General features: G+C 43.6%; 1 protein-coding gene across 19 annotated transcripts in view; it reads right to left on the bottom strand.

The window, feature by feature from the left end:
* fhod3b (formin homology 2 domain containing 3b) overlaps positions 1 to 25,873 on the bottom strand; it is a 678,530-nt gene that overhangs the window by 88,979 nt on the left and 563,678 nt on the right. For all 19 annotated transcript variants that reach the window (XM_038796751.1, XM_038796753.1, XM_038796754.1 and 16 more), the window contains 2 exons: positions 22,864 to 23,151; positions 18,754 to 19,634 (listed from right to left, as the gene is read on the bottom strand). In XM_038796751.1, the coding sequence (XP_038652679.1) occupies positions 18,754 to 19,634; positions 22,864 to 23,151 (1,169 nt within the window). The remainder of the gene's footprint in view (positions 1 to 18,753; positions 19,635 to 22,863; positions 23,152 to 25,873) is intronic.

Here is a 25,873-nt window from a genome sequence, read left to right on the forward strand (position 1 = left end):
TTGTGGGCATCACAGGGACGTGGTTGCAAGGGGATCTAAATATACAAGCATATGTGTCCTATCGAAAAGGACAGGCAGATGGGCAAAGAGGGCAGGGTTGCATTGTTAGTAAGGAATGAAGTTAAATCGATAGCAAGGAGCGATATAAGATTCGAAGGCATAGAATCTCTGTGGGTCGAGTTGAGGAATTGCAAAGGTAAAAAGACCCTGGGAGTTACGTTCAGGCCCCCTCGCAGTAGTCAGGATGTGGGGCTGAAAATAAATTAGGAGATAGAGAAAGCATGTAAAAAAGGCAATATCTCAATAATCATGGGGGACTTCAATATGCAGGTGGACTGAGAAAATCAGGTTGGTAGTGGATCCCAAGAAAAGGAATTTGTGGAATGTTTAAGAGATGGTTTTTTGGAGAAGCTTGTGATAGAGCCCACTAGGGAACAGGCAATTTTGGATTTGGTGCTGTATAATGAGGCAGACTTGATTAGGGATCTGAAGGTGGAGGAACCGAGAGAGCAGTGACCACAGTATGATAGAATTTACCCTGCAATTTGAGAGGGAGAAGCTGGAATCAGATGTAACGGTTTTACAATTAAATAAGGGTAACTACAAAGACATGAGGGAGGAGCTGGCCAGAGTTGAGTGAAAAAGGAGCCCAGCAGGAAAGACAGTGGAACAGCAATGGCAGGAGTTTTTGGAGGTTATTTAGGAGGCACAGCAGAAATTCAACCCAAGGAGGAGGAAACATGCTCAGGGGAGGATAAGGCATCCATGGTTGACGAGGGAAGTCAAGGATAGCATAAAAGCAAAAGAAAAAGCAGACAAAATAGCAAGGATTAGTGAGAAGCCAGAGGATTGGGAAGCCTTCAAAAGTGAGCAGAGGACAACTAAAATGCAATAAGGGGAGAGAAGCTGAAATATGAGTGCAAGCTAGCTAGTAATATAAAAGAAGATAGGAAGAGTTTTTTTTCAATAATACATAAAAGGTAAGAGAGAGGCAAAAACAGACATTGGACTACTGGAAAACGTGGCTGGAGAAGTAATAATAGGAAATAAAGAAATGGGAGATGAACTGAATAGTTACTTTGCATCAGTCTTCACAATAGAAGACATCAGTGGGATGCCAGAGCTCCAGGAGAATCAGGGGGTAGAAGGGAGTGCAGTGGCCATCACTAAGGAGAAGGTTCTGGGGAAACTGAAAGGTCTGTCGGTGGATAATTCACCTGGACCGGATGGACTACGCCCCAAATTTCTAAAAGAAATAGCTGAGGAGATTGTGGAGGCATCAGTGGTGATCTTTCAGGAATCACTGGAGGCAGGAAGGGTCCCAGAGGACTGGAAGATAGCTAATGTAACACCACTGTTTAAGACGGGAGGGAGGCAGAAGACAAGAAATTATAGGCTGATTAGCCTGACTTCGGTCGTTGGTAAGATTTGAGAGTCCGTTATTAAAGGTGAGATCAGGGTGGCATGCGGCGCAGTGGTTAGCACTGGGACTGCGGTGCTGAGGACCCGGGTTCGAATACCGACCCTGGGTCACTGCCCGTGTGGAGTTTGCACATTCTCCCCATGTCTGCATGGGTTTCACCCGCACAACCCAAAGATATGCTGGTTAGATAGATTGGCCACACTAAATTGCCCCTTAATTGGAAAAATAATAATTGGCTACTCTAAATTTAAAAAAAAAATTAAAGATGAGATCTCGGAGTACTTGGAAGTGCATGATAAAATAGGGCTCAGTCAGCAAGGCTTTGTCAAAAGGAGGTCACATCTGACAAATATGTAAGTAACAAGGAAGTTAGACAAAGGAGAACCAGTGGACATGATTTATTTAGATTTCCAGAAGGCCTTTGACAAGGTGCTGCATCGGAAATTGTTAAATAAGTTAAGAGCCCATGGTGTTAAGGGTAAGATACTGGCATGGATAGAGGATTGCCAGACTGGCAGAAGTCAAAGAGTGGGGATAAAGGGGTATTTTTCAGGATGGCAGCCAGTGACTAGTGGTGTGCCTCAGGGATCTGTGCTGGGACCACAACATTTCACAATATATATATATAAATGATCTGGAAAAAGGAATTGAAGACACTGTTGCTAAGTTTACGGATGATACAAAGATCTGTAGAGAGGCAGGTAGTATTGAGGAAGCAAGGGGGCTGCAGAAGGATTTGGACTGGCTAGGAGAGTGGGCAATGAAGTGGCTGATGAAATACAATGTGGATAGTGTGAGGTTATGCACTTTGGAAGGAAGAATTTAGGCATAGACTATTTTCTAAATGCTTAGGAAATCAGAAGCACAAAGGGACTTGGGAGTCCTTGTTCACGATTCTCTTCAAGTTAACGTGCAGGTTTAGTCGGCAGTTAGGAATGCAACGCAATGTTCGCATTCATGTCAAGAGGGTTAGAATACAATACCAGGGATGTACTTCTGATTCTGAATAAGGCTCTGGTCAAACCACATTTGGAGCATTGTGAGCGGTTTTGGGCCCCGTATCTAAGGAAAGATGTGCTGACCTTGGAAAGGGTCCAGAGGAGGTTCACAAGAATGATCCCTGGAATAAATAGCTTGTCATATGAGGAATAATTGAGGACTCAGGGTCTGTAGTTGTTGGAGTTTGGAAGGATGAAGGGGATCTTATTGAAACTTACAGGATACTGCGAGGCCTGGATAGAGTGGATGTGGAGAGGATGTTTCTACTTGTAGGAAAAACTAGAACCAGAGGACACAGTCTCAGACTAAAGGGACAATCCTTTAAAACAGAGATGAGGAGGAATTTCTTCAGCCAGAGGGTGGTGAATCTGTGGAATTCTTTGCCGCAGAAGGCTGTGCAGGCCAAATCACAGTGTCTTTTCAACACAGATAGGTAGGTTCTTGATTAATAAGGGGATCAGGAGTTATGGGAAGAAAGCAAGAGAATGGGGGTGAGAAAAGTATCAGCTATGATTCAATGGCGGAGCAGACTCGACGGACCGAATGGCCCAATTCTGCTTCTATGTCTTATGGTCTTATGCAGCAACACAGACCACAGAGTTAGAGATGATAGGAAAATGAGTGGATCTGGCACTGAGGGAGCATGTGAAAAATGAAACTTTGCAATAGATTTGAAGGCACTCAGAAAAATAATGGCGGGAACAAAGGGATATTCTGACAGGGCTTGGTGAAGTAGAGGCTTGTCTGGCACAAACCATTGAAGCCAAATGACTCCCAATATTATGGAAGGTCTACATAAAAGTACCCAATTCAGAACCGGCTAAATGTTGATCTGAGAAGTGCTGCTCAGATCAATTTTTCACCTTGAGCGGACCTGGGGAGAAAGATTTAGTCTCGCAACAGAAGGTGCCTTTTGATTTCAGCAGTGATGTTATAAGTTTCTGAATGTCCACACAGTGCTTCTCTGGAAGATCCTGATCCAGCAAAGATCATTAATCTGATAGAAGCCATGTATGGTGAATCTCTGAGCAATCTGAGGACAGAGTGCAGCAGGTGAATATTGTTAATGATGCAAGCCTAGAGTGCATTACTGACCACCACTTAACTACTGCAGTGTCCAAGAATTCTGATGGTTGTTGCAGAGAACACAAGTATTGTCCAAGAGGTGAGCTGTAAGAAGAGCGTTTATAGATGGCATAGCTGCATTGAATACCAGACTCAGATAGAATGAAAAGATTCTTTATTATCATAAAAACACAAGGTTCCAAAATAAGACTGTGGGACACTTTGGTCAGTGCAGATCGGAGTGCGTGAGTTAAATAGCAGGAAAGGCCAAAATCGAGAAGTGGGTTGTCTCACATGCCATATGAGCTGGACCCCAAGATGCCAGGGCTGCAGTGTTCCCTGCCATCGCCGGGATGCCCCAGGTCCAGGGGGTAATTGATGGCACGCATGTCACCTTCTGCACACCAGGGCACCAGAGACTGCCCTTCATTAACAGGAAGGAGTTCCACTCACTGAATGTTCAACTCATGAGCGACCACCACCTCTTGATCATGCACATGTGTGCATGCTTCCCAGGGAGCGTGCATGATAGCTTCATCCTGAAACACTCAGCAAACCCTGGCATCTTCGTGGACCACCCTAGTATGACGGATTGGCTCTTGGGGGATAAGAGGCACCTTGGCTTGTGGTCTTGACTGATGATGCCAGTACGAAGGTCTGAGACCGAGGTGAAGATCCGATGTAACGAGACCCATGATGCCATGCATGCTGCCATTGATCGGTGCATCAGACTGCTCAAAATGTAGCTCTGATGCTTCGACCGCTCTGGTGTTGCACTGCAGTACAATCCTCAGAGGGGGTCTCGCTTTGTGGTCACCTACTGTGCCTTCCACAACCTGGCACAGCAGCAGGATGACATGCTGGAGGAGGAGCATAGGACCTCATCCGTGGAGCAGGAGCTGGACCAGAAGGGGATGGTGGACAAGTTTGGGGAGGAGACGCAGGAGGAACTGGAGGGTGGAGGACAGGCAGCGGCATGGATGTGGGTATGCCCAGAGGACTAGGGAGACCTTCATCCTCATCAGCCTCTCATAGGACGAGGTGGTGTCCGTCAGCACCCTTCCTCCAACATTCCCAGCCAGTAATGGCAAGAAGCTGGTGGGGGCTCATTTTCGGCACTAAGTGCCGTTAAATACAGGCTGCAATCTCGCCAATGCAGCCATGGAGAATCACCCCGCCAATCACGCCCACTATGACATCTAGAAATGTTTCCATTAAATTGCGCCGTGTCTATCCACAGAAGGCCAACAGCATGGTATTAGGAGAGAATTTTGTCAACGCCAGTGGATGAGTGATTGATGGAGAAGGGCAGAAAAGGTTCAATCATTTTGCCTACTGAGAAGTGCGCTACCCATTAACGGTCAGAACGGGAAAGGTGAATCGACCCTTCCCTTGTTTTTCCAAAAACTGGAGGAACAACAAAATATATCCATGCACAGAACAAGACCGGACAATGTGATTGTCCTTCCAACACTGCTGAACCCCTTGACAATGTGAGCTGAAAGGACACAATAGGAAGCTGAACATAATCCAGCAGATTTGGTGAAGATTTGGTGGAGTCATCATTGGTGTGATGGGAAAACTTACTACGGGTGTAATAATCGGACAGAGAGTTATGGAGGTTTGTTCCCATCATTAATCTATCCTGTGGCAGGCACACAAGGGGCACTAAAGTGTACAGTCCAGCTGGAGGGAATAGAAGAACTAAAGGATGAAGAAGGTGATCAAAAGGGACACTGCCAGCAAGGAGACCATTTAAAGAAGTCAAACATCTTGCTCGGAGTAGACAAAAATGAAAGAAGTGGGTTGTCTCACATGCCACTGGGCACAGGAAGGCACTAAACTAAACAAGGTTGTCTGGAAGCTGCATTGAAGCTATTGGCTTGAGATATTTAAATGCACTTCAAATGCAGCCAATCTACCGTGTTCTACTCTCATGTTTTAAGATAGGAATGGCTGATATACCATTGTACTGTAATCTGAGCACCCGATTACTGTGGTTGAATAAGATTTTATTACTAAGGATTTTTAAATGGTGTTTTAAGTTGGCAGTAATCTTTGACACTGCTGAAAGAACTCAAATGATCAGTTGTGCCAAACAGCATCTCTATTTGACAATATCAAGAAGTTACATTGGAGGAAAATTAAACCACTAATGTGATGGCAATCATGCTATTTATTATTGGGGAGAAGTGACCTGACATCGCGAGCTGTTTGCGGGTAATGAGATTAAGAAGAAATCATTGACCGAGTGTTGAACTCGAAGATTAGAATATTTTTAATGTACCTTCACGCCCCTAATAACCCTCCCCCCAACTATGCTGCTGTATTTCTGTGACACGGGTTTAAAAATTTGCCGGGGTCCCAATTTAAATTGAACAAAAACTGATATTTACAATCTGGGAAGCTACATTACAGCATCAGATTAAATATTCCCGCTGCATTGGTAACAGAATTTTTGGCATCACAATGACAGAAGCCATCTGTTGAGCACAGAATTTCCTGTCTGCTGTGCATTATGTGCACTCTCTCTCAAATGCCAACAACTTGTATTTGATGTAGTACCTTCAGTGCAGTTAAAGGTCCCAAGGCACCTCACGAGAGCGTTAAATAAAATCCAACACCGAGCCACATGAAAAAATGTTTGGCAGATTTTAAGGAGTACCTTATGAAGGAAGAAAGAGGGAGAGGCATGTGTTGATATGTGCGTAGGCAGATCTATGTGCAACTGTGCATAGTTGCACCAATGTATACATTTGTAGCTAACAGCACCAGTGTACATAGCCACTAACCAATATATGTAGGGACATTTAAGACCTCCCGCCAGCAGGTGGAACCAGACACCCATGTAGACATATATATATACCAGGACGGTCGCTATGCAGGCACTTGGAAGTAGGACCGACAAGAGGACTGTCATCTTCCTCCTTAGTGTCACAGTAATGGAGACAGAATAGTTTGTACATATAAATGTACGGTGCTTAGCACTGCTGCCTCACCGCGCTGATGAACCAAGTTCGATCCAAGCCCTGGGTGACTGTCTGTGAGATTGCATATTCTCCCTGTGTCTGCGTGGGCCTCACCCCCACAATGCAGTACACTGTGCAAGGTAGGTGGATTGGCCACACCAAATTGCTCCTTAACTGAGAAAAAAAACAAATTGGGTGCACTAAATTTATTTTTAAAAAATTTAAAAAAATTAAATTGAGGATGCACAAGAGGCCAGAATTGAGGAACTGTGGGGAAATTTGGAGGTTGTAGGGTTGGAGTAGTTCTCAGAGATAGGGAAGGGGCAAAGCCACAGGGAATCAAAAACAACATGGGAATTTTAAAATCAAAGCATTGTTGAGCCAAAGTAGGTGAATGAGCAAGAGGGGTGAGGAGGTATATGAGAATGAGCAAGAGGGGTGAGGAGGTATATGAGAATGAGCAAGAGGGGTGAGGAGGTATATGAGAATGAGCAGAGGGGTGAGGAGGTATATGAGGATATTACCAAATTGGCAATGGAATGACGCTTAGTTTAAATTCGCACCAAAGATTTCCCACACAGTAAGGTCCTAATTTCAGTTGTACAATGTGTTGGGGAAGAAAACACTATGCCGAGGATATGGCAGCAACGTTCTCAAAGATAGAAAAGTGAGAATTAATTCCAGAGTACTCCACTACGGCATCCAGCTGTTGGTTCTAGTTTATCCACCAGAGCTATATTTGGTGCCAGGTTCTGTTCTAAGAGTACGAGGAGACCCTCTGTGGCTGGGCACTAGTGTAAATCTAACTAAATTTGAACATTTAATTTGCGGCTACTAAAACGTGGGAGCTGAATATTAACTTGTCCAGTAAAGCCGAGTCACTTAGCGTAAATGAGCAAACTTAAATAGCTACCGAAAAATTCACGGTAAACTCACTACCTAACCAGTTCTAGTTATAGACAACAAACCACAGGGATTTCGCCATCTGTGCTAGGTTTATTACAGCTACCTTTGAAATTGCTGCCAATATTTCAATGTTGTGCATGTGTTCATCGCAAACATGTCTAACAATGGTTTGGCATTACAAAAAAAAAAACCCTGTTTGCTGCCCTACATCATGTGGAACTATTTTATATAACTCAACCCGTGCTGTGGTGGAAACCATAACAAAGTCACTTCATTTTTATTGTTGCAATCATTCTGGATGTACCTCTTCTGCAGAACAATAAATTCGCTCGTTGAGAGCACAGGAATCTCTGATGCCTGTAATTGCAGTGCAGATGTTGGCCTATTCAATATTGCACCAAAAATTTATTTGTAGAAAAAAAAAATGACTCCATGCTACGAGTAAAGCATTCAATAGCCATTTGTTATAGGTGTTCATGTTTTGTTTTAACAAAATGGCTCTTTAAATTTAGCAGTGGAAGGGCATGTTTATAACTGCAATTTGTACAACTCATTGTTGAAGGTTGTTACTGGTACAAAATTGGTTTCAGCTGTACAAAGAAAATTTGACCAAATTCTGAAAATCCGATCTTAACAGTTCCTTGTTGACAGTCAGGTCTGCCATTGTGCTTTTCCCGACAGCAACTCTCCGAAGCAAGACAATCTTCTAGGTGTTCCCCAAGTTCTTTCAACCATTCTTCCTACCCATTAATAGTTTTTTTTAATATTAAAGATTGAAAGGAACATTGACAATTGGCCATTGTTGACTGTAAAAAAAAATAATAGAGGCAACAGTGCTCACCATTACTTACGGACAATTTGGACAACAATGTGTAGTTAGTCAGGAAAATCCAGAATTGCTTCCCGAGATTCATGGAAATAATATTGTCTTGGCTGCCCTTTCAAATGTATTACTGACATTGTAGATATTAACCAAATTCAAGATGTTTGGGGCTTGTCCAAGCAATGTCCTTTGAACAGAAATGTTGTAAATACTGCCAAACAACATCCCTGGCACAGACTTGTTTTAACAAATGTAGCGTCTCATTCCTTCACATCTCAATTATTGTTGGAGATCCTTAAAAATACATTTTTAGAACTCCTCTTCTATCTAATCTCTTTTCCTTAATCCAATCTTTCATTCCTTTTCTGTTTGGTTCTCTTTTTGTGTCCAACTTAGCATTGAATTGGTGATTGTAACTTCCCAGTTCAACTGCTCATTAATGATTCTCCAAATTGGTTGGTTAAATATAATCTGTTACTTGCCTGGTCATGGGTTCTTATATGCCTTGGAGCAGGAACCATGCTGTTTGGCAGAGAGTAACTTGCCATTAGAAAACCTCAGAAAGCTTATGGGAAAGTGCCAGTCCACAGCTGGCACTGTTTGCCCATTGCTCACAGCGACATCTAGAGTTTGGGCAGGTTTTGTTCCAGGACAATGTTGCAAAGTACAGGGATTGGGGGTAACAATAGAATCAAGGTAACCTGTCAGTTTTATGCCAAAGTTACTGGATTTTCAGAATTTGGTCAAATTTTCTTTGTACAGCTGAAAGTTACTGGAATCTGTTAGTCGGGACCAAGTGACTGGACATAGACATACTGTATTTCAGCTGATCAGAAAGAACAAGCATATATTTGTGATTTATGTCTGACCAATCTAGCTTTGAATTCTTTGTGGCTATTTTGAACAGGGTGGATAACTAATTTGTGTTGTTGAGTTATTATTGGGGTATAGGTGTTGCATGCAAGGTGAGCATTTATTACCCACGTGGGGTTTCCCTTGGAAAGGTGATGGCGAGCCACCTTCTTGAACAATTGGAGTGAATGCGACTGTTATTCATTTCTGAGCACCACACTTGGGGTGTCAAAACCTTGGGGGGGGAAGGGGGGGCAGAGGAGATCTGATAAAATAGCAGGGAATCGGGGTTATCTGGAGAGGAGAGAAATGGGGTTGTTCTCGTTAGGGTAAAGAAGGTTAAGGAGAGATTCAATGAACGTTTTCAAAATGAGGAAGGTTTTTTGATAGTAGATAAGGAGAAAGAATTTCTACTTACAGGAGAGTCAGTAACCAATGACACCAAGTTTTAAAAAGCAAAAATGTCAACAGCAGAACAAGAATTGAAAACAAAACTCAACGAGTTATGATCTGGAATTCACTGCCTGAAAAGTTGATGGAAGCAGATCCAACAGTAACTTTCATAAGGGAATTGGATCTTTATTTAAAACAGGAAAACCTTGCAGGATTATGGGAAAAGAGCAGGGAGGGTGAGGATGGATTAGTAGCACTTGCAGAGAAGCAGCACAGGCGCAAAAATGGCCAAATATCCTCCTTGCACCTGCTGCGCTTGAAGGAAGGGAATTTAATGATATCGATCCAACGACAACGGAGTATTATGAATGTCCAAGTTAGCATGGTGCACAGCTTGGAAGGGAACTTATGGCTCCTGCCCTTGTCCTTCCAGGGGTGGGAGATCGTAGATTTGGTTGTACTGTCAAAGAAACCTTGGGTGTGTTGCTGCAGCACATCCTGTAATGCAGCAACCTGGTGCACTGATGGTCAAGCAAGTTACTCGCATCCAGGCCATGAAAAGTACTCAGTTACACAACTGATATGTGCCTTGTTGCTGACGGAAAGACTTAGAGTCAGGAAGTGAACCACGCTCTTTCAGAATTTCCAATCTATGTCCTACTCCTGTAATTAAGGTATTTATGTGGCTAGTTCAGGTGAGTTTCAGGATGGTGAATATCTTGGATGCTTGCGGTGGGGATGCAGCAATGGCATTGGATAGTGATTGATTCATGTTGGAAATGGCCATGGCTTGCAACATTGTGTGCTGCCACTATTACTTTCCACATATCAGCACAAGCCTGGTTGTTATCCAGGTCCGGGGGTTGGGGGCGTCCAGTGCGAGACTGGGTTTTTATAAATAGTTACTCTGGAGTTAGAAGTGATTTGTTTCACCCTTTCACCCCTCTCTTCAAAGTAACTATCAGTGTTGAACTGGCAGAACCATCTGAAGTTAGTGATTTAAATTGCTTCTGTCGGATGTTTCCCAACCCAGCTGGTCCAGAGGAAGTGAGTACTTCTGGATGAGAAGTGTAAACCCTTACTTGGGTGCTTCCTGGAGGGATTTCCCCAGCACATCATTGAGGCAGCCCTGCAAGGCGATGATGGGGAACCCAGAAGTTATGGGCCATTGTTTGAGATTCCCACAAAAGGAGACGAGGGGACCCCGATCTGAATTAAAACTTTTAAACAGATGAAGGTACTTGCTGAAAAGAGTGACACTTTTTGTTTTAAATCGAAGGGGGAAAATGTCATGATCTCGACCTGATCACCTCAATCCAAATATATAGGCCCAAATTTTGTTGGGGAAAAACTGTTACGTTGGCGACATTCAGCGTCATCAATGCGGAAATAAGGCAGTAACTGGCGGTGACAAGAGTTACCTAGTTGGTGAATTATCACAAGCAGCTGGCTGCGTCGCGCTGCTCCATCATTAATTTTGTGAAATTATCACCTCACCCTTAACCTCCCCATTATTGCATGGATTTGCACTTTTATTCCACACTAAACTCACCACAGGAAGCTCAATTTAGTAAAAAATGATAATGTTGCCACAGTCCTAGAGGACCATAGGCAGCTCTCCCGTCTTTGAGAGCTGTCTGATGGTGACTTAACCCAAGGGTCACCACATCTCAGGTGAGGGGCCAAGGTTGAGAAGGCGGAATCTTCATGAATAACCTCTGCCGCTCCGGGAATTGAACTGGCGCTGTTGCTATGCTTCACGGACCAGCCGTCCAGCCGACTGAGCTGACCATAATTAACCCGTTTTAATGTTGTCAAAAGTATTAAAGATTACCAACCTCTCTTGCACATTAAGAGTAATACGAAGTGCGCTGTCTTGTTTCTCAGGTCGAGGGTTTTTTCTGGAGATGCTCAAAATGTAATATTTTAATTTTTTTAAAAACTTTCCTTCATCTCCTGTTCTCCCTTCATCCAATTTTTATTTCTCTCTCTTTATTTCTCTTTCTGTATCCGTCTTGGCAGTGAATTAACACATTCTAACTAATTCTCCTTTTTTGTTCCTCTGCTTATTGCTCAATCTTTTAGTCTCATTGGTTAAAGAGATACCGTTGGTCCCATTATTCACCAAGATGCAACTGGCCTGCTGCCTTCGCCTATGGCATTTTAAAACCTAAACGTGTACAAACAATTGCAACAGATATGCCATGTGATACCCTGCTTCAAGTAATTCTGGTGCATAATTTCACAAACTAGCGTGGTCATATTGATATTTCATTTTGATGGATATTTAAACTTGTTTTGCCGAGTGGGAATCAAAATAGGTAATTCAGACTTGTTCCTCGTGGAGAAGACTAAACCACGTCTTTTGTATTGAAGGTCTCGAGGTTGGGTTAAGTTGAAAAGCTGTAATGATTAGTTGCCATCTTGAATCCATTATGCTTAATTAGGCTAAGCATTCTCCTATACATTAGAGTTATCCCAGCAGCGAAGCCACATTCCCCACTGTGACAGCCTGAGGGATAAATGTAACACATGAAGGAGTTGCCGGTCAATTAGGTTTTAAAGTAAAAACAGAAAATGCTTCACAAGCTCAGACAGCATCTGTGGAGAGAGAAACAGAGTTAATGTTTCAGGTTGATGACCATTCAGATCTGCACTATTAACTCAGTTTTTTTCTCTCCAAAGTTGCGGTCTGATCTGCTTCGCATGCCTCGTATTTTTCGCTTTTATTTCATATTTCCAGCCTCCGCAGTGTTCTGCCATTGTATTAACTTTTAACCTGTCAGAATAAATCTTAGCCAGAACCATTTTAATGATTACTGCGCTTGTCAAAGAGTGAGAACTGTCAATGCTACAGAATAGAGCTTTACTTTTCCATCCCATTACTATCGAACATTCCACAGGTACATACAGCATGGGTAATACGCAGATCAAAACTCTCTCTGCTTTTTCCAAACCCGTGCTTCATTCCCAATCTCAAACGTATCATGTTTTCATTTTCCATACCAGTCATCCTCTGCTGGACAAGCCAACGGCTTGTAATGTCCTCAAACGCAATGAACCACAAGTTACATCAAAATCTCTACCACTCTTAAAGTTGGTCTTAAACACTTCTTGAAAATCTCATTAGCATGAAGTCATCAAAGTCCCTAAAAGTGTGAGGAAGATATGCCAAATCTCTTCTTCAAAGTATAACAGTTAAACGTTTGAAGCAATCAACCAATAATTTATGTTCATTAGACAAAGCATGGTTATGAAATATTCACGGATACATTCCTTTTTCAATGCGACTCGGAGTAATGCAATATAAAGGCATTCAATGATGTAGAAAATATGGCGAAGGTCTCAATGAGGAGAAATAATGAAAACAATAGCCTTAATACATGAGAAATATGACTGGATCCTGCTCTGCCTAAAATATGAAGCAGACAAATACTCCCACCAGAACAATCGTAAATGGAGGAAACACAAAGGATCAATGTCAAATAAATGGTGGAAAATTCAGTGGCACTTTCATGAATAGTGGAGGCGGTAGAGCAGTGGTATTCTCGATGGACTACTAATATAGAGACACAGGATAATACTCTTGGGAGCTGGGTTTGAATTTCATGGGGATGGTGGAATCTGAATGCAATAGAAATTTGGGATCAAAAGTCTAATTGTCGATTGTTGTAAAAACCCACCTGGTTCACTAATGTCTTTCCGGGAAGGAAATCTGTCATCCTTATCCGATCTGGCCTACATGTGCCTCGAAACCCACTGAAATGCGGCTGAGTCTTAACTGCCCTCTGAAATTGCCCAGTTCAAGGGCAATTAGAGATGGGCAACAAATGCTGGTCTTGCCAGTAAAACCCACATCCTTTGAAATATTAAGGGAAAGAAAAATTGAAGCAAAAGGAAAAATGGAAAAAAAAATCGCTAAAGGCCGAATTTCCCTTTGCACTGAAAATTAGCATTACACTCCGTTTTCATGAAATGATGGACGATTGTGAATTAATACAATGAGCAACATTATGCTGTCTGAAACAACAACTTGCATTTATATGGCGCGTTTGATATAAGAAAAGTGCTCCACAGGGATATCATAAAAGAAAACCGAGTGACAGGGGAAGATACTGGGGCAGATGGCCAAAAAACTGGTCAAAGAGATGGTAGTGTCTTGCTGGGGGCGCAAGGTAGCTTGGCAGAGAGACTTAGGGAGACAATTTAGAGCGCGGGGTCCAGGCAGCTGAAAGCACAGCCACCAGTGATGGGGTGATTTTTGGGGTTGCTAGAGATGACAGAGGATTATAAAGATGACAGAGTTAGGGAGGGGCAAAGCTTTGGAAGAATTTGAAAACAAGGGTGAGAATTTTAAAATGCAGGTGTGGCTTAACTATAGTTAATATAGTTCAGCGAGTACAGGAGTGATGCGTGAATGGGCAGTAGATTTTTGGATTATCTCAAGTTCAGGGTTGAATATGGAAGACAGGTCAGGAGACCATTAAACCGGCCAGGTTTAGGAGGTAAGCGTAGGTGAAGATTTCCAGAACCAATTCACTGAGGTGATCATGCGGATACATGTGAAAATGTTAATAACTTTACTAATGCTCAGAAAAAAAAAAGAGTAGCTCTTATCTGTCTCTCAAGGTTTAGCTGTGCTGGGAGCGTAGCTGCGTGCAAATGTTCACAAACGCACGCAACACAGCTCCTTTATTACAGACCTGCAGTGCCACTTGTCACAATATGCGCTTGGCAGTGCAATACTAGCATTTTTAGCTTATACTAGTGATACTCACCGGAGTCCAGTAACTGTGGTGTAACTCCAGTGTTACTGCTAACCATAGAATCATATAGAACAGAAGGCCATTCAGCCCACTGCGCTAACCTTTTAGAAGAGCTTTCCAAATAGCCCCAATCCCTTGTTCATTTTTCCATTACCCTAGAAATTACCAGAACACAAGGACTCGGAGCAGTAGTTGCCAATTTAGCCCCTCGAGCCTGCTTCGCTATTCAGTAATAATATTTTGTTATTATTGTCACAAGTAGGCTTACATTAACACTGAAATGAAGTTACTGTGAAAATACCCTAGACACCACATTCCGGCACCTGTTCGGATACACAGAGGTAGAATTCAGAATGTCCAATTCACCTAACAAGCACGTCTTTTGAGACTTGTGGGAGGAAAGCAGAGGAAACCCACGCAGACACAGGGAGAATGTGCAGACTCCGCACAGACAGTAACCCAAGCGGGAATTGAACCCGGGACCCTGATGCTGTGAAGCAACAATGCTAACAACTGAGGGAACATTACCCGATACCAAAACAAGAAGAGTTAACCAGCGAGATGGCTCATGCCAAATTCTTTACAAAGCTGGATGCCTCCAAGGGGTTCTGGCAAATACAGCTGGACGCATCCAGTCGCAAGCTGTGCACATTCAATACTCCGTTCAGTCTCTACTGCTACAACTGAATGCCTTTTGGCAACATCTCTGCCTCAGAGGTATTTCACCGCATAATGGAACAGATGATGGAGGGCACCCAGGGGGTGCGAGTGTACATCGACGGTGTCATTATCTGGTCCACAACCCCTCAAGAACACATCGATCGCCTCAAGCGGGTATGCCACAGGATCTACGAGCATGGCCTCCGACTCAACAGAGCCAAATGCTCATTCGGTCAATCAGAAATCAAATTCCTTGGCGACCACATCTCGCAGCAAGGCGTGCAGCCGGATGATGACAAGGTTTCGGCAATCAACGCCATGAAGACCCCAGAGGACAAGGAGGTGGTCCTTTGCTTCCTAGGGATGGTCAACTTCCTTGGGAAGTTCATCCCCAACATGGCTTCCCATACCACAGCCCTCCGCCATCTCGTCAGAAAGTCGACGGAATTTCAGTGGCGGCCCGCTCATGAGAAAGAATGGCGTGAGCTGAGGGAAAAACTCACCATAGCCCTGGTGCTGGCGTTTTTCGACCCTGCCAAGGACAGAAAAATATCCACTGATGCGAGCCAGGACGGCATTGGGGCGGTGCTCCTCCAACGGGATGACTCCTCCTCCTGGGCCCCAGTTGCGTATGCCTCCAGAGCCATGACGCCCACTAAGCAACGGTACGCTCAGATTGAGAAGGAATGCCTGGGCCTCCTCTTCATGAGCGCAGATGCTCATGAACTGCACTTTGCGAACAATGGTTCCAGCCAGCCACATTCCAGACCATGACAACTTCCCGATCATACAGAGGATACAGCAGTCTCGGGCCCAACAGAAATCATCGTACAACGCTTACGCCACGGATCTCCCGGAGCTGGTCCCAACTGATCGAGTTTGTGTACTGCTGCCTGATGGTGGCTGGTCCCCCACAGCTGTGGCGGTCAAGCAAGTGGCCCCGAGATCGTTCCTCGTTCACATGGCTGATGGCTCTTTCCTACGACGCAACAGGCGGGATCTGCGCAGACTTCCACGTCCGCCACCCAACCGTGATGTCCCACCTCACACACTGCTTCGTCCGGACGCGCCCTGCCATGAGGCCACCGATCTACAGCAATCCTACTGACCTCTGCGACCACCGCATTGGCGGCAGTCCCGCCCATCCAAGTGCAGGCGGCCCCTGCCCCACCCTTGAGGCAGTCAACCAGAATTCGTCGCCACAGAGACTAAACCTATAGACTGAATGTTTGCACAATTTTGTTACCTCATCGTTTTGACATCTGTAAATGTCGTTTTTTGACCATCTCATCTGCCCTATATCTGCACTAGCGACATCTTCCTATGTATCTAAGTCCATTTTAGCATATTCTGTATATAGTCACGTACATATACACATCTTCACGCACATACACCTTACCATTTATTATCTGAGCACACACTTTAAAAAAAGGGGGGAGATGTCATAATAAACATCCAGGTATATAATGGAGTGCAGACAGGCAGTGATTGACACACAGGATGACCAGTAAGCACGTAGAACACAGCAGCCAATCACCAGACAGGACACGACCACTATAAAGCCAGAGGGCACCAGTTTCCCGCTCTTTCGGGATCCAGCCTCTGAGACAGTCGGAGCTCGTGAGCATAGCCAGTAAAAACAACATGTGATAGTCAGTTAGTCTGGTCAGGCTAGCCTCAAGTCTCCAGTGAAGTCAGCATAATGTTAACCCACGGTTGAACATGTAAAATAGTTTGATGTTAAATAAAATCATGTTGCATCTCATCAAGTGTTGGAAGTCTGTCTCTCGCTACACTGCATCAAACGCAGTCCACATAGACCCAGCCTACCCAACACATCAACAACTGTGTTACCATAACGCCCACAGGCTAATCTCCTCTCGGCCTCAATTCCATTTTCCTGTCTGACCTCCATAACTCTTCAACCTATTACGAATTAAAAATCTGTCTATCTCCTCCTTAAATTTACTCAATGTCCTGACGTCCGTCACATTCTGGAGTAGTAAAATTCCACAGATTCACGACAATTTGAGAATTCCCCCAATTCTACTTTGAAAGTTATTATTGAATCTACTTTCACTTCCCTTTCTTGCAATGCATTATAAATCACTGCATTAAAAAAAACTTCCTTAAATCACCTCTGGTTCTTTTGCCAATTGCTGCAAACCAGTGTTCCCTGGTTACAAATGCTCCTGCCAGTCGAAACAGTATCTCATTCATAAATTTTAAATATCTATATTAGAACTCCAAATAATGTTCTCTGCTCTTCGTTCAATCTTAGCTTTCCTAGATTTTTTCCGCGCAACTAAAGTCCCCCATCGCTGGTACCGTTCCAGAAAATTCCCTCTGCACCGTTTCCATGGCCTTAAAGATCTTTTTCAAAGTTCGCTTCCCGGAATTGGACAGAATACGCAAGCTGAAGTCTAAACGATTATTTATAAATATTTACCATCATATATTCCTGTTTAAAATTACACTGACATTCGGTGATGAATCACTGCAACATTCATCCCCAGCAACAGAATCTCCTGTGTGCGACATTGTAAATATACATTGCAATCATCTTCTAATGCATTTTATCAGGTAACAATTGAAGATGCGTGTAAGTATCAACATCCGTACACTCTTTTAATTATTCTTATAAGAAACATTGAGAGACTTGCCTGTTGACTGGTATAGTGAATTGGCATAGTTCTTACTGCTGGAAAATCCAGCCTAGAGAGATGGCATGTTTCTCAGCTTGCACCTTAGGGAATACTTGAAATTCATTTGGGTAGGTTCTTATACTTCCTGATGGAGTGAAATTGAGAGCATAAAATTGTGGACAAGTGACACTTGTTACTCTCACTCACTCCACAGAGCAAAAAATGCTGGAAAGATGAGCGATGAGTGGCATCTTTCTGAGCATGACAAATCAGCGTGCAGACTCGCACAGCTTTGATGTGAATTGAACTAGGCATATTTGGCCTTGAACGGAATGTAATGCAGATTCCCCAGCACGTTACCAGGGAGGATTAGAGAGATTGCAAACTCTAAACTTGTATTTCCTGGAATGTAGAAGATTAAAGGGTGATTTCGTCTTTGACTTTCTCCCTCATGTACTTACCTAGTTTTGCCTCCAGTGTTAAATACTATTCATCTCAACCATCCTGTGGTTTTCCTTAAAGTATTGGGGTGAATTCTCCAGTTCCCCAGCTGCTTGTTCCTCAGCAGCGCGCTGTCGCCGCCAGCAGGATTCTCCATTCCTGCCGCTGGCCAATGGGATTTCCCATTGTGGCCACCCGCACCGCGGGAAACCCGACGTTGGGGGAATGCTGTCGGCGGAACGGAGAATCTCACCCAGTGGAGAATTCATCACATTGGTTGGATGTATTAGTGACCATTTTCTCATTGCGGCTCAAGCATCCGGCCCTCCTCTATAAATGGAAACGTCCTGTCTGCATCTGCCGATCAAACCCCTTCTCAATTTTAAAGACCGTTATCAGGTCACAACCCAATCTTTATTCTTGAGGAAAGAGCCTTAGCCTCTCCTGACAGTTTCCATCACATGGTGTTATGATATGCCCTAACCAAGGTTATGTATAGCTTTAACTTGACTTCTCTATTTTTGAATTCTATTCTTCTAGCATAGAACTCCAGTGTTTTGTTTGCACTTTATTTGGCCTTGTTAACCTTTTAATCATTTGCGTCTTTATCCCAAGATCCCTTTGCATTGGAACCTCTTATTTTCCAAAAGGAAAGTGACTTCCTTATTCCTTCTATTGAAAAGTAACACCTTACGTTGTCCATGTTGGAATTATAATGTGCCATTTATACACCCATTCTGTAAGCTTATCAATACCCTTTTCCTAATATCCCCTGAACAATCTTAAAGTATGTCGTATTGCTACTCATTACCTTAGTGACTGGCAATTCCTTTGATTTTGATTCGAAGAGATGCTCCAGCTTGGATATGTCCACTTTTACAGGTTCCAGCCGGGTCCAAAGAGGCTCTCTGCATCGCTTGTGATTTTTGTACTGCCAATCAATTGGCCGGACTTCATTCCAGAATAGTCGGATGGTTTTCTTTTTCTTGATAAATGTTGGCTCACTCCTGGATACATGGGGTGACCCCACGGGTTGATGAAGGCCAAAAGTGGGAGGCGGGGGCACGGACACTCCAGGTACAGGTGGTGGTGGTGGGCAGTATACTGTAGGGGGTGGAGGAGGGGGAGGCAAGCCCATGAAGGAAAGTGGAGGAGGCGGTGGAGGAAGTATCGTGTCTCCAGAGTTAAGTAGGTTTTCCATATCCAACACATCTACATCATCCGCCTCCTCCAAATCTGTGAAGTCTATATCTTTGATTTTTAGCTCCCTTGGATTGGCCATGAGTTGATCCCAAATATAATCAGATTCTGTTTTGGGTTGTGCAATCACTTTATCCATAACCTTGGTGGTCACTTCAGAATCAGATAACGGAGGCCCTTTACTCAGCTCCCCACTGTTAAATTTGTCAGCAAAAGCTTTCACGCTGCCATGGTTCTCCAAGTGGTCGATCTCCATTTTCTTCACTTTGTCCTCACAAGCCTGCTTGTTGGCCTGCAGAATGCTGATGCGGCTCGCCAGACTGGCAAGGGACTCTTGTCTCTCCTCCTCTTTTTTCTCGAGCTCAATTTCTTCACCATCATCAGTCTTTTTGTTCTGCGCATACAACATGTCCAGCATGAACCGCTTGTTGTTGAGAATGTTGCTACACTGCTCATTTACACTGACCTCCTTAATGCTCTGCGTCCATTTACCTGTTGTCCAAAAAGAAGAGACACGCGGGTTAGAATACAGCAGTGAAAGGCCTCAGGCAGTGACGTTTCCATAAACGTGGAGCTGGAACTCCCAACTCCTCATTATTCTTAATGTGAATAACAGACTGACTTAATTTCGATGGAGCGGTGTGCTAAATAAATGCGTGATGACTTAACAATTCTCGTCCTTGTCATTTTCCAGGAGTGCTATCCATTTTCTAAAGCAACATTATAAATCCATTTAAATAAAAACAAAATGATAGGTTACGACAGTGCAGAAACAACGACATAGTGAGACAGTACAGCTGTTGTGAGTTCGCATTCCAAAGAGTGGGCTTGGAGGCAGATATATATTATATACATATAAAAGAGAAACAGAACTAGAGTAAATTGAAGATAAGCTTTTCACTGCAGCCTGGGTGGCAAATGATTTCTGACTTTGATTTTGAAATCTCGCTCCTTTAATGTTAATGTGGTTTCATACTGTTGCAAATAAAGTGTATGCTTTAAGTTGCAATGACACTGACATGTATATAAAGGCATTCTGGGCTATGTGTGCGAGCAAGGAAAACATCGTTCTCAAGTCACAGAATTGTTACGGCACAGAAAGGAGGCCATTCGGCCCATTGTGTCTGCACTAGCTCTCCAAATGAGCATTATGACTTAGTGCCATTTCCCCAGCCTTTTTCCCCAGTACCCCTGCACATTACCCGAATAAGTAATCATCTACTGCCTTTTTGTTTTTAAATTTTAGAGTACCCAATTATTTTTTCCAATTAAGGGGGCAATTTAGCCTGGCCAATTCGCCTAACCTGCACATCTTTGGGTTGTGGGGGCAAAACCCACGCAGACACGGGGAGAATGTGCAAGCTCCACACAGACAGTGACCCAGGGCCAGGATTCGAACCCGGGTCCTCAGCGCCGTAGGCAGCAATGCTAACCACTGTGCCACCGTGCTGCCCTATCTACTGCCTTTTTAATGCCTCGACTGATACTGCTTCTACCACTCTTCCGGGCAGTGCATTCCAGACCCGAATCACTCGCTGTGTGAAAAAGCTTTTTCTCATATCACACTTGATTCTTTTGTAAATCACTTCAAATTTTTTCTCCCCTCGTCCTTGATCCTTTTACACGCAGGAACAATTTCTCCCTATCTCTCTGTCCAGGCCCCTCATGATTTAAAAAATCTTAATCAAATTCCCTCTTAGCCTTCTTCTCAGAGGGAAACAGTCCTAACTTCTCCAATCTACCCTCAGAACTGAAGCTTCTCATCCCTGGAACCATTCTTGCAGCCTCATCTGTAGTCTATCCAATGGGCACACATCCTTCCTATAATGTCGCACCCAGAACTGTATATAATACTCCAGCTGAGATCGATCTAGTGTCTTGTATAAGTACATTGCCCAATGGTACATTGAAATCACCTGCTCTTTTTACATACATGAAAAAATGCTTGCATTTATGATATCAATATGCTTCTTGGACCTTTTTGAAGGCTATCCTTTGCACTGAAGATGAATCAATGTGAGCAACACATGCATATCTACCATCAGTCAGAAATAAGCCAGTGGATTCATCAAATGTTTTACATGTGGAGCATTTGGGTGGTACCATCACTAACCATCCTGCCAACTGCCCCTCCCCTACCTCCACTTGTGTTCCAGACCAATATAATCCTCCAAGCTCTGTGCTGCAAAGGTACAGTAAAGTTAGGGCAATTTCAACACTGCTCCTATGAAACAGGACACCACAGAATTAGACTACAGTAACGTGGAATGAATAGATGCCACATAATCCATCTGACACGCTACAAGGTGGTTGGTATGAGAAACATACCGAGGTAGAGAAGCAAGAATTATTGTCAGATCTGTAACTCAAGCAATTAATTTAATCAACTTATTCCAGGAGTGAAATACATGGGTACTGCTGGCAGATTCTTCTTCCATCAGCTGTCAGAACCTCTTCACTGGCCTTCTCTGCCTTCAGCTCTGCTCCCCAAGCACTCAATGACTAACGGAATGGACCTCATGCTGTGGCTGTTCAATAATGCCCTGTTGAACCACATAAACTGCTGGCGTTGCTGCTGGATTGCACCAAATGTGCCAGTCTACCAGCTACTGACATTACAGAGCAATGGAACAAGGCATTGTCCCTCTTTGTGAGGAAGGGCAAACCAGGATGTTCTTCCGCTCCTTGCGAGATTTCCTGGCTCATCCAGTGACCTTCAGTCAAAAAAAATGATACCAGGTACACAGAGTCTAGAGTACACAGACAAAGGTGCACACACAAACCACAGTTAGCATCCAGGAATAACTGATGGTCACTGAAGACTCCCTCATTTCCGAGAGAGATGAAGGAGGTCAGACCCTGTGGTGCCAGTGGCTTCGGACCCATCAGCTTATCTGGCAAGACTGCAGCTAATGAGAATCAATTAGACATCTACAGGAGATGAAATTCAGTAGCAGACAAAGATTTTGAACACCTTTGATCAAATGTCCCATTTCATGGAGATTACTTCCAATTTCTCTCATCTCCCCACACCCTTGCTTTCATTCTGCTAAATCTTCTCTGTACCCTCTCTAATTCTTTTGCACCCTTCATAAAGTGTGGTACATGGAATTATAAGCAATGCTCTAGTGAGGGGGAGGGGGTCCAACTAATGTTTATTAAAGGTTCAGCTGAACCCCATTGCTTTTGTGCTCTATGCCTTGACTTGCAAAGCCAAGGATCCTTCTCAATTCATCCGACAACCATAACCAAGATTGTTATGCTTCCCTTTCATCCACTGTGCCCCCAGATACTGTGCCTGAAGAAGCGTACAGTACTCTGATACATGTAAGCTTTGATCAAGGTTAAACGTTGCTCAGTGTAATTATTTATGCCACTTGGAGTATTAATTTGTCATAGTAAGCACATCCTTAGTAAGTGTGGTAGGGAAAAACATGATCTCAGAGATTAACAGATCAACACACAGAAAATATCTTAATATTGGGACACATTTCCTTCAGATAATATTTACTCTGCACAATAAACATGAATGTTAGTCACATCTACTAATCCAATCCAGTGAAAGCTGGCATATAATTATGTTGAAGCATATTCTGTGTGGTGCAGCAGAGTACAGCATCTATTTTGGTACAATACAGCAACCTGCAATTACTAATTGCTGCCTGAAGCTACTTAACACAGTGCAGTCTTATGAAAGAGACACAGAAAATGTGGTTGTTACCAGTTTCATTGTCGCTGGTTACTTTGTCTTCCCTTTCTTCTCTTTCTAAAGTGCTGCTGGCTGAGGAGATGCTGGAAGCGGAGCAGTTATCTTTCTCGTTCACTTCTTCATTCTGCCTCTCTTTCTCACTCAGGATGACATTTTCTTCGGGTTCTCGATCTGGACCCTGCTCAGTCTCCAGTTCTGGTGCCAGCTCAGCAGGTCCTGCCTCAGCGACCACCTCGGTTTCTCGTTCAGCTTCTGATTCAGGCTCCGGCTCGGCTTCAGGCTCTTGCTCCCTGGCAGAGACTAACAGGAACAGGAGGAGGAGGAGGGATTCTTAGATACTGTTCAAGTCACATTACTTCACAATGTTAGTTTTGTACTGTTTCAGCATCTGTTTTACTGTTACGACGGCACAACAATCCTCCGCTCTTCTCTGCAAATGCAGGAGAGCTCATCCAAGGCATTTTGTAATTAACTGCAAATATTATTAACCTTCTTCAAAAACAAAACCCTGGATTTATCGAGGCTCACCTTTTGGGAATGAGACCAACTCAAATTGCTGAAAGAAAAAGGCAATTTATTTTAATGGATCTTACTTAAACATGCAAAATAGATCTATTCTTTCAAATGAGTTTTCAACCTGCCCCACTCTTTTAAAAAAAAATCAGAACTCTTGTTTCTAACATTAGTGCTGACAGGACTGTATTTTGATGACATAAAATTTCTGTCACTTACTTTCCTGTTGTCGTGCATGAGCTTTTCCCCTGTTTAGAATTCAGAGTTTCCCAGTGTATTTTTTTTTAAAAGTTTGGGTCCCGCTGAAAACCTGCTCCCAGATCTCATTCGATATTGTTCAACCACCAGTCACAGACCCTTTGGCTTTTGACTCCCTGTTGGGTGCCTGAGATTGTAAATCCACCGTGCTTGGGGTCACGGCACAGACCTTCAACTTTGCTATCTGCGCACAGTGCATTGAAACTCTTGTGTCAGCTGACCTTTTTGTACTTTCGGCTCTATTAACACCGGATGAATGTTGCGCATGTGATGGATACAATTTTTAATAAACTGGCACAGTTTAGCCGATGAAAGCTCTTATCAAGGGCAGCATTAATGGTTTTGCTACTGTGGCTGATAGAGGGCAGAAATGAACAACTTTTACTTTATGACATCTGATAAATCTCTGTGCGACTCTACTGTGCAAGATTGATACAGTGGTCCTCCAGTGCACTACACAGCCAGCCGGGTGAACTGCAGTCATTATTCCACACACAATAGATTTACCACCTCTGACTGAAACCTACAGGGACTGGACCAGTTGCTTTTGCAGCCCATCCTAACGGGAATAATGATGGTTGAGGTCTGGGAGCAGCAACATTAGCTGCACCCCGATTGGTTCTTCTGCTGGACTCCCACCATGACAGTTGAGATTGTTTGCTAACGATTTGCAAGTCCATATCTCTTCACCCATTGGGCATTGGAAGGGCTACATGTCGAGTTTAAGTTTCAATTTGAAGACTGCAGGATGGACTCGATTCACACTGCAGTTGCGTTCATTCGCCTCTGCGCATATCTGGGTAATTTGTTAAATTCTGTCAAAAAACTAGCCTCTCAGGCATTACCCCCTTCCCTCATCCTATCGTGAAGTTGTTCACTCAGTCCCCACAAAAATAATTTACAGTGCAGAAGGGGGCCATTCGGCCCATCGAGTCTGCACCGGCCTTTTGAAAGAGCACCCTACTGACGCCCAGTCTTCCACCCTATCCCCGCAACCCAACCTAACCTTTTGGACACTAAGGAACAATTTAGCATGGCCAATCCAACCACCATGCCTCTCCATATAGGCAATAACCGGAACCCAATTGGGCCAGGAATCTTGCCAATTTCCTGTGGTGATTCTTGAGATAATCTATCTTGTGGCATGGACACATCAAACATAATTGCCCCAATTTTGCAAAGCTTTGTAAAGACTTAATTAACTGACATGTGCCCACCATAACGAGCCAAGGAGCTGTTCCAAAAAATGTCTTCTTCAGACTGATGCTACATTCTACAGTTTTCCGGTGTTCAAGAGTCTTGCAATAAATAAATATCCAGTCCACAGCTGAAAGAAGAGATTTTGAATCATGGCTGAAATAATACAATTTATAATATATAGTTGTGTAGAATTTGAATATCGCTGAAACGAGAGACGTGTTTCCCATGCTTTTTAATTCGCACTCATTGGGACATTTGCAAGAATTCCAAATGATCGCAACAATTTATATTGCAGGAGAAAAGGCTGATGGTTAGGTGCCAAGTTCACTCTGATTAGCTGTAGTGTTGCTGTAGAGAAACGGGCAACTATAGGTTGGCCCAGCTCATAATCATATGATCATAGAAATGTCACAGCACAGAAGGAGGCCATTCAGCCCATCATGCCCAGGCCAGCCTGCTCTTTCTAATCCCACCTTCCGGCAGCCTGTCCATAGCCCTGTATCTTACAGCTCTTAAAGTGAAGATCCAGGTACTTTTTAAAGAACGTAGGGTTTCTGCCTCCACCACCAAATCGGGCAGTGAATTCCAGACTCTAATACCCCGAGCATAAACATGTTCTTCCTCATGTCCCCTCCACACCTTCTGCCACTTATCTTGAACCTATACCCCCCTAGCTCTAGAATTTCTCACCAAGGAAAACTATTTTGTCCTGTCCACTTTATCTCTTCCTCTCATAATTATGTACACCTCAATTAAGTCAACCCTCATCCTTCTTTGTTCCAAGAAAAATAACCCCAACCACATCCAATCTCTCCTTGTAGCCACTCTTTTCTCACCTTGGCAACATTCTTGTAAACCTCCTCTGCACTCTCTCCAGAGCAATTACGTCCTTCCTGTAATGCGGTGACCAGAACTGCACAATACTCCAGTTGTGGCCTCACCGTGTTTTATACAATTCCCACATTAATTACTTCTATATTCTATACCTCGGCCAATAAAGAAGAGCATTCCATACGCTTTCTTTACAACCTTGTCGACTTGAACTGCTGCC

The sequence above is a fragment of the Scyliorhinus canicula genome, chromosome 5, assembly GCF_902713615.1.
Source record: "Scyliorhinus canicula chromosome 5, sScyCan1.1, whole genome shotgun sequence".
Lineage (NCBI taxonomy): Eukaryota > Metazoa > Chordata > Chondrichthyes > Carcharhiniformes > Scyliorhinidae > Scyliorhinus > Scyliorhinus canicula.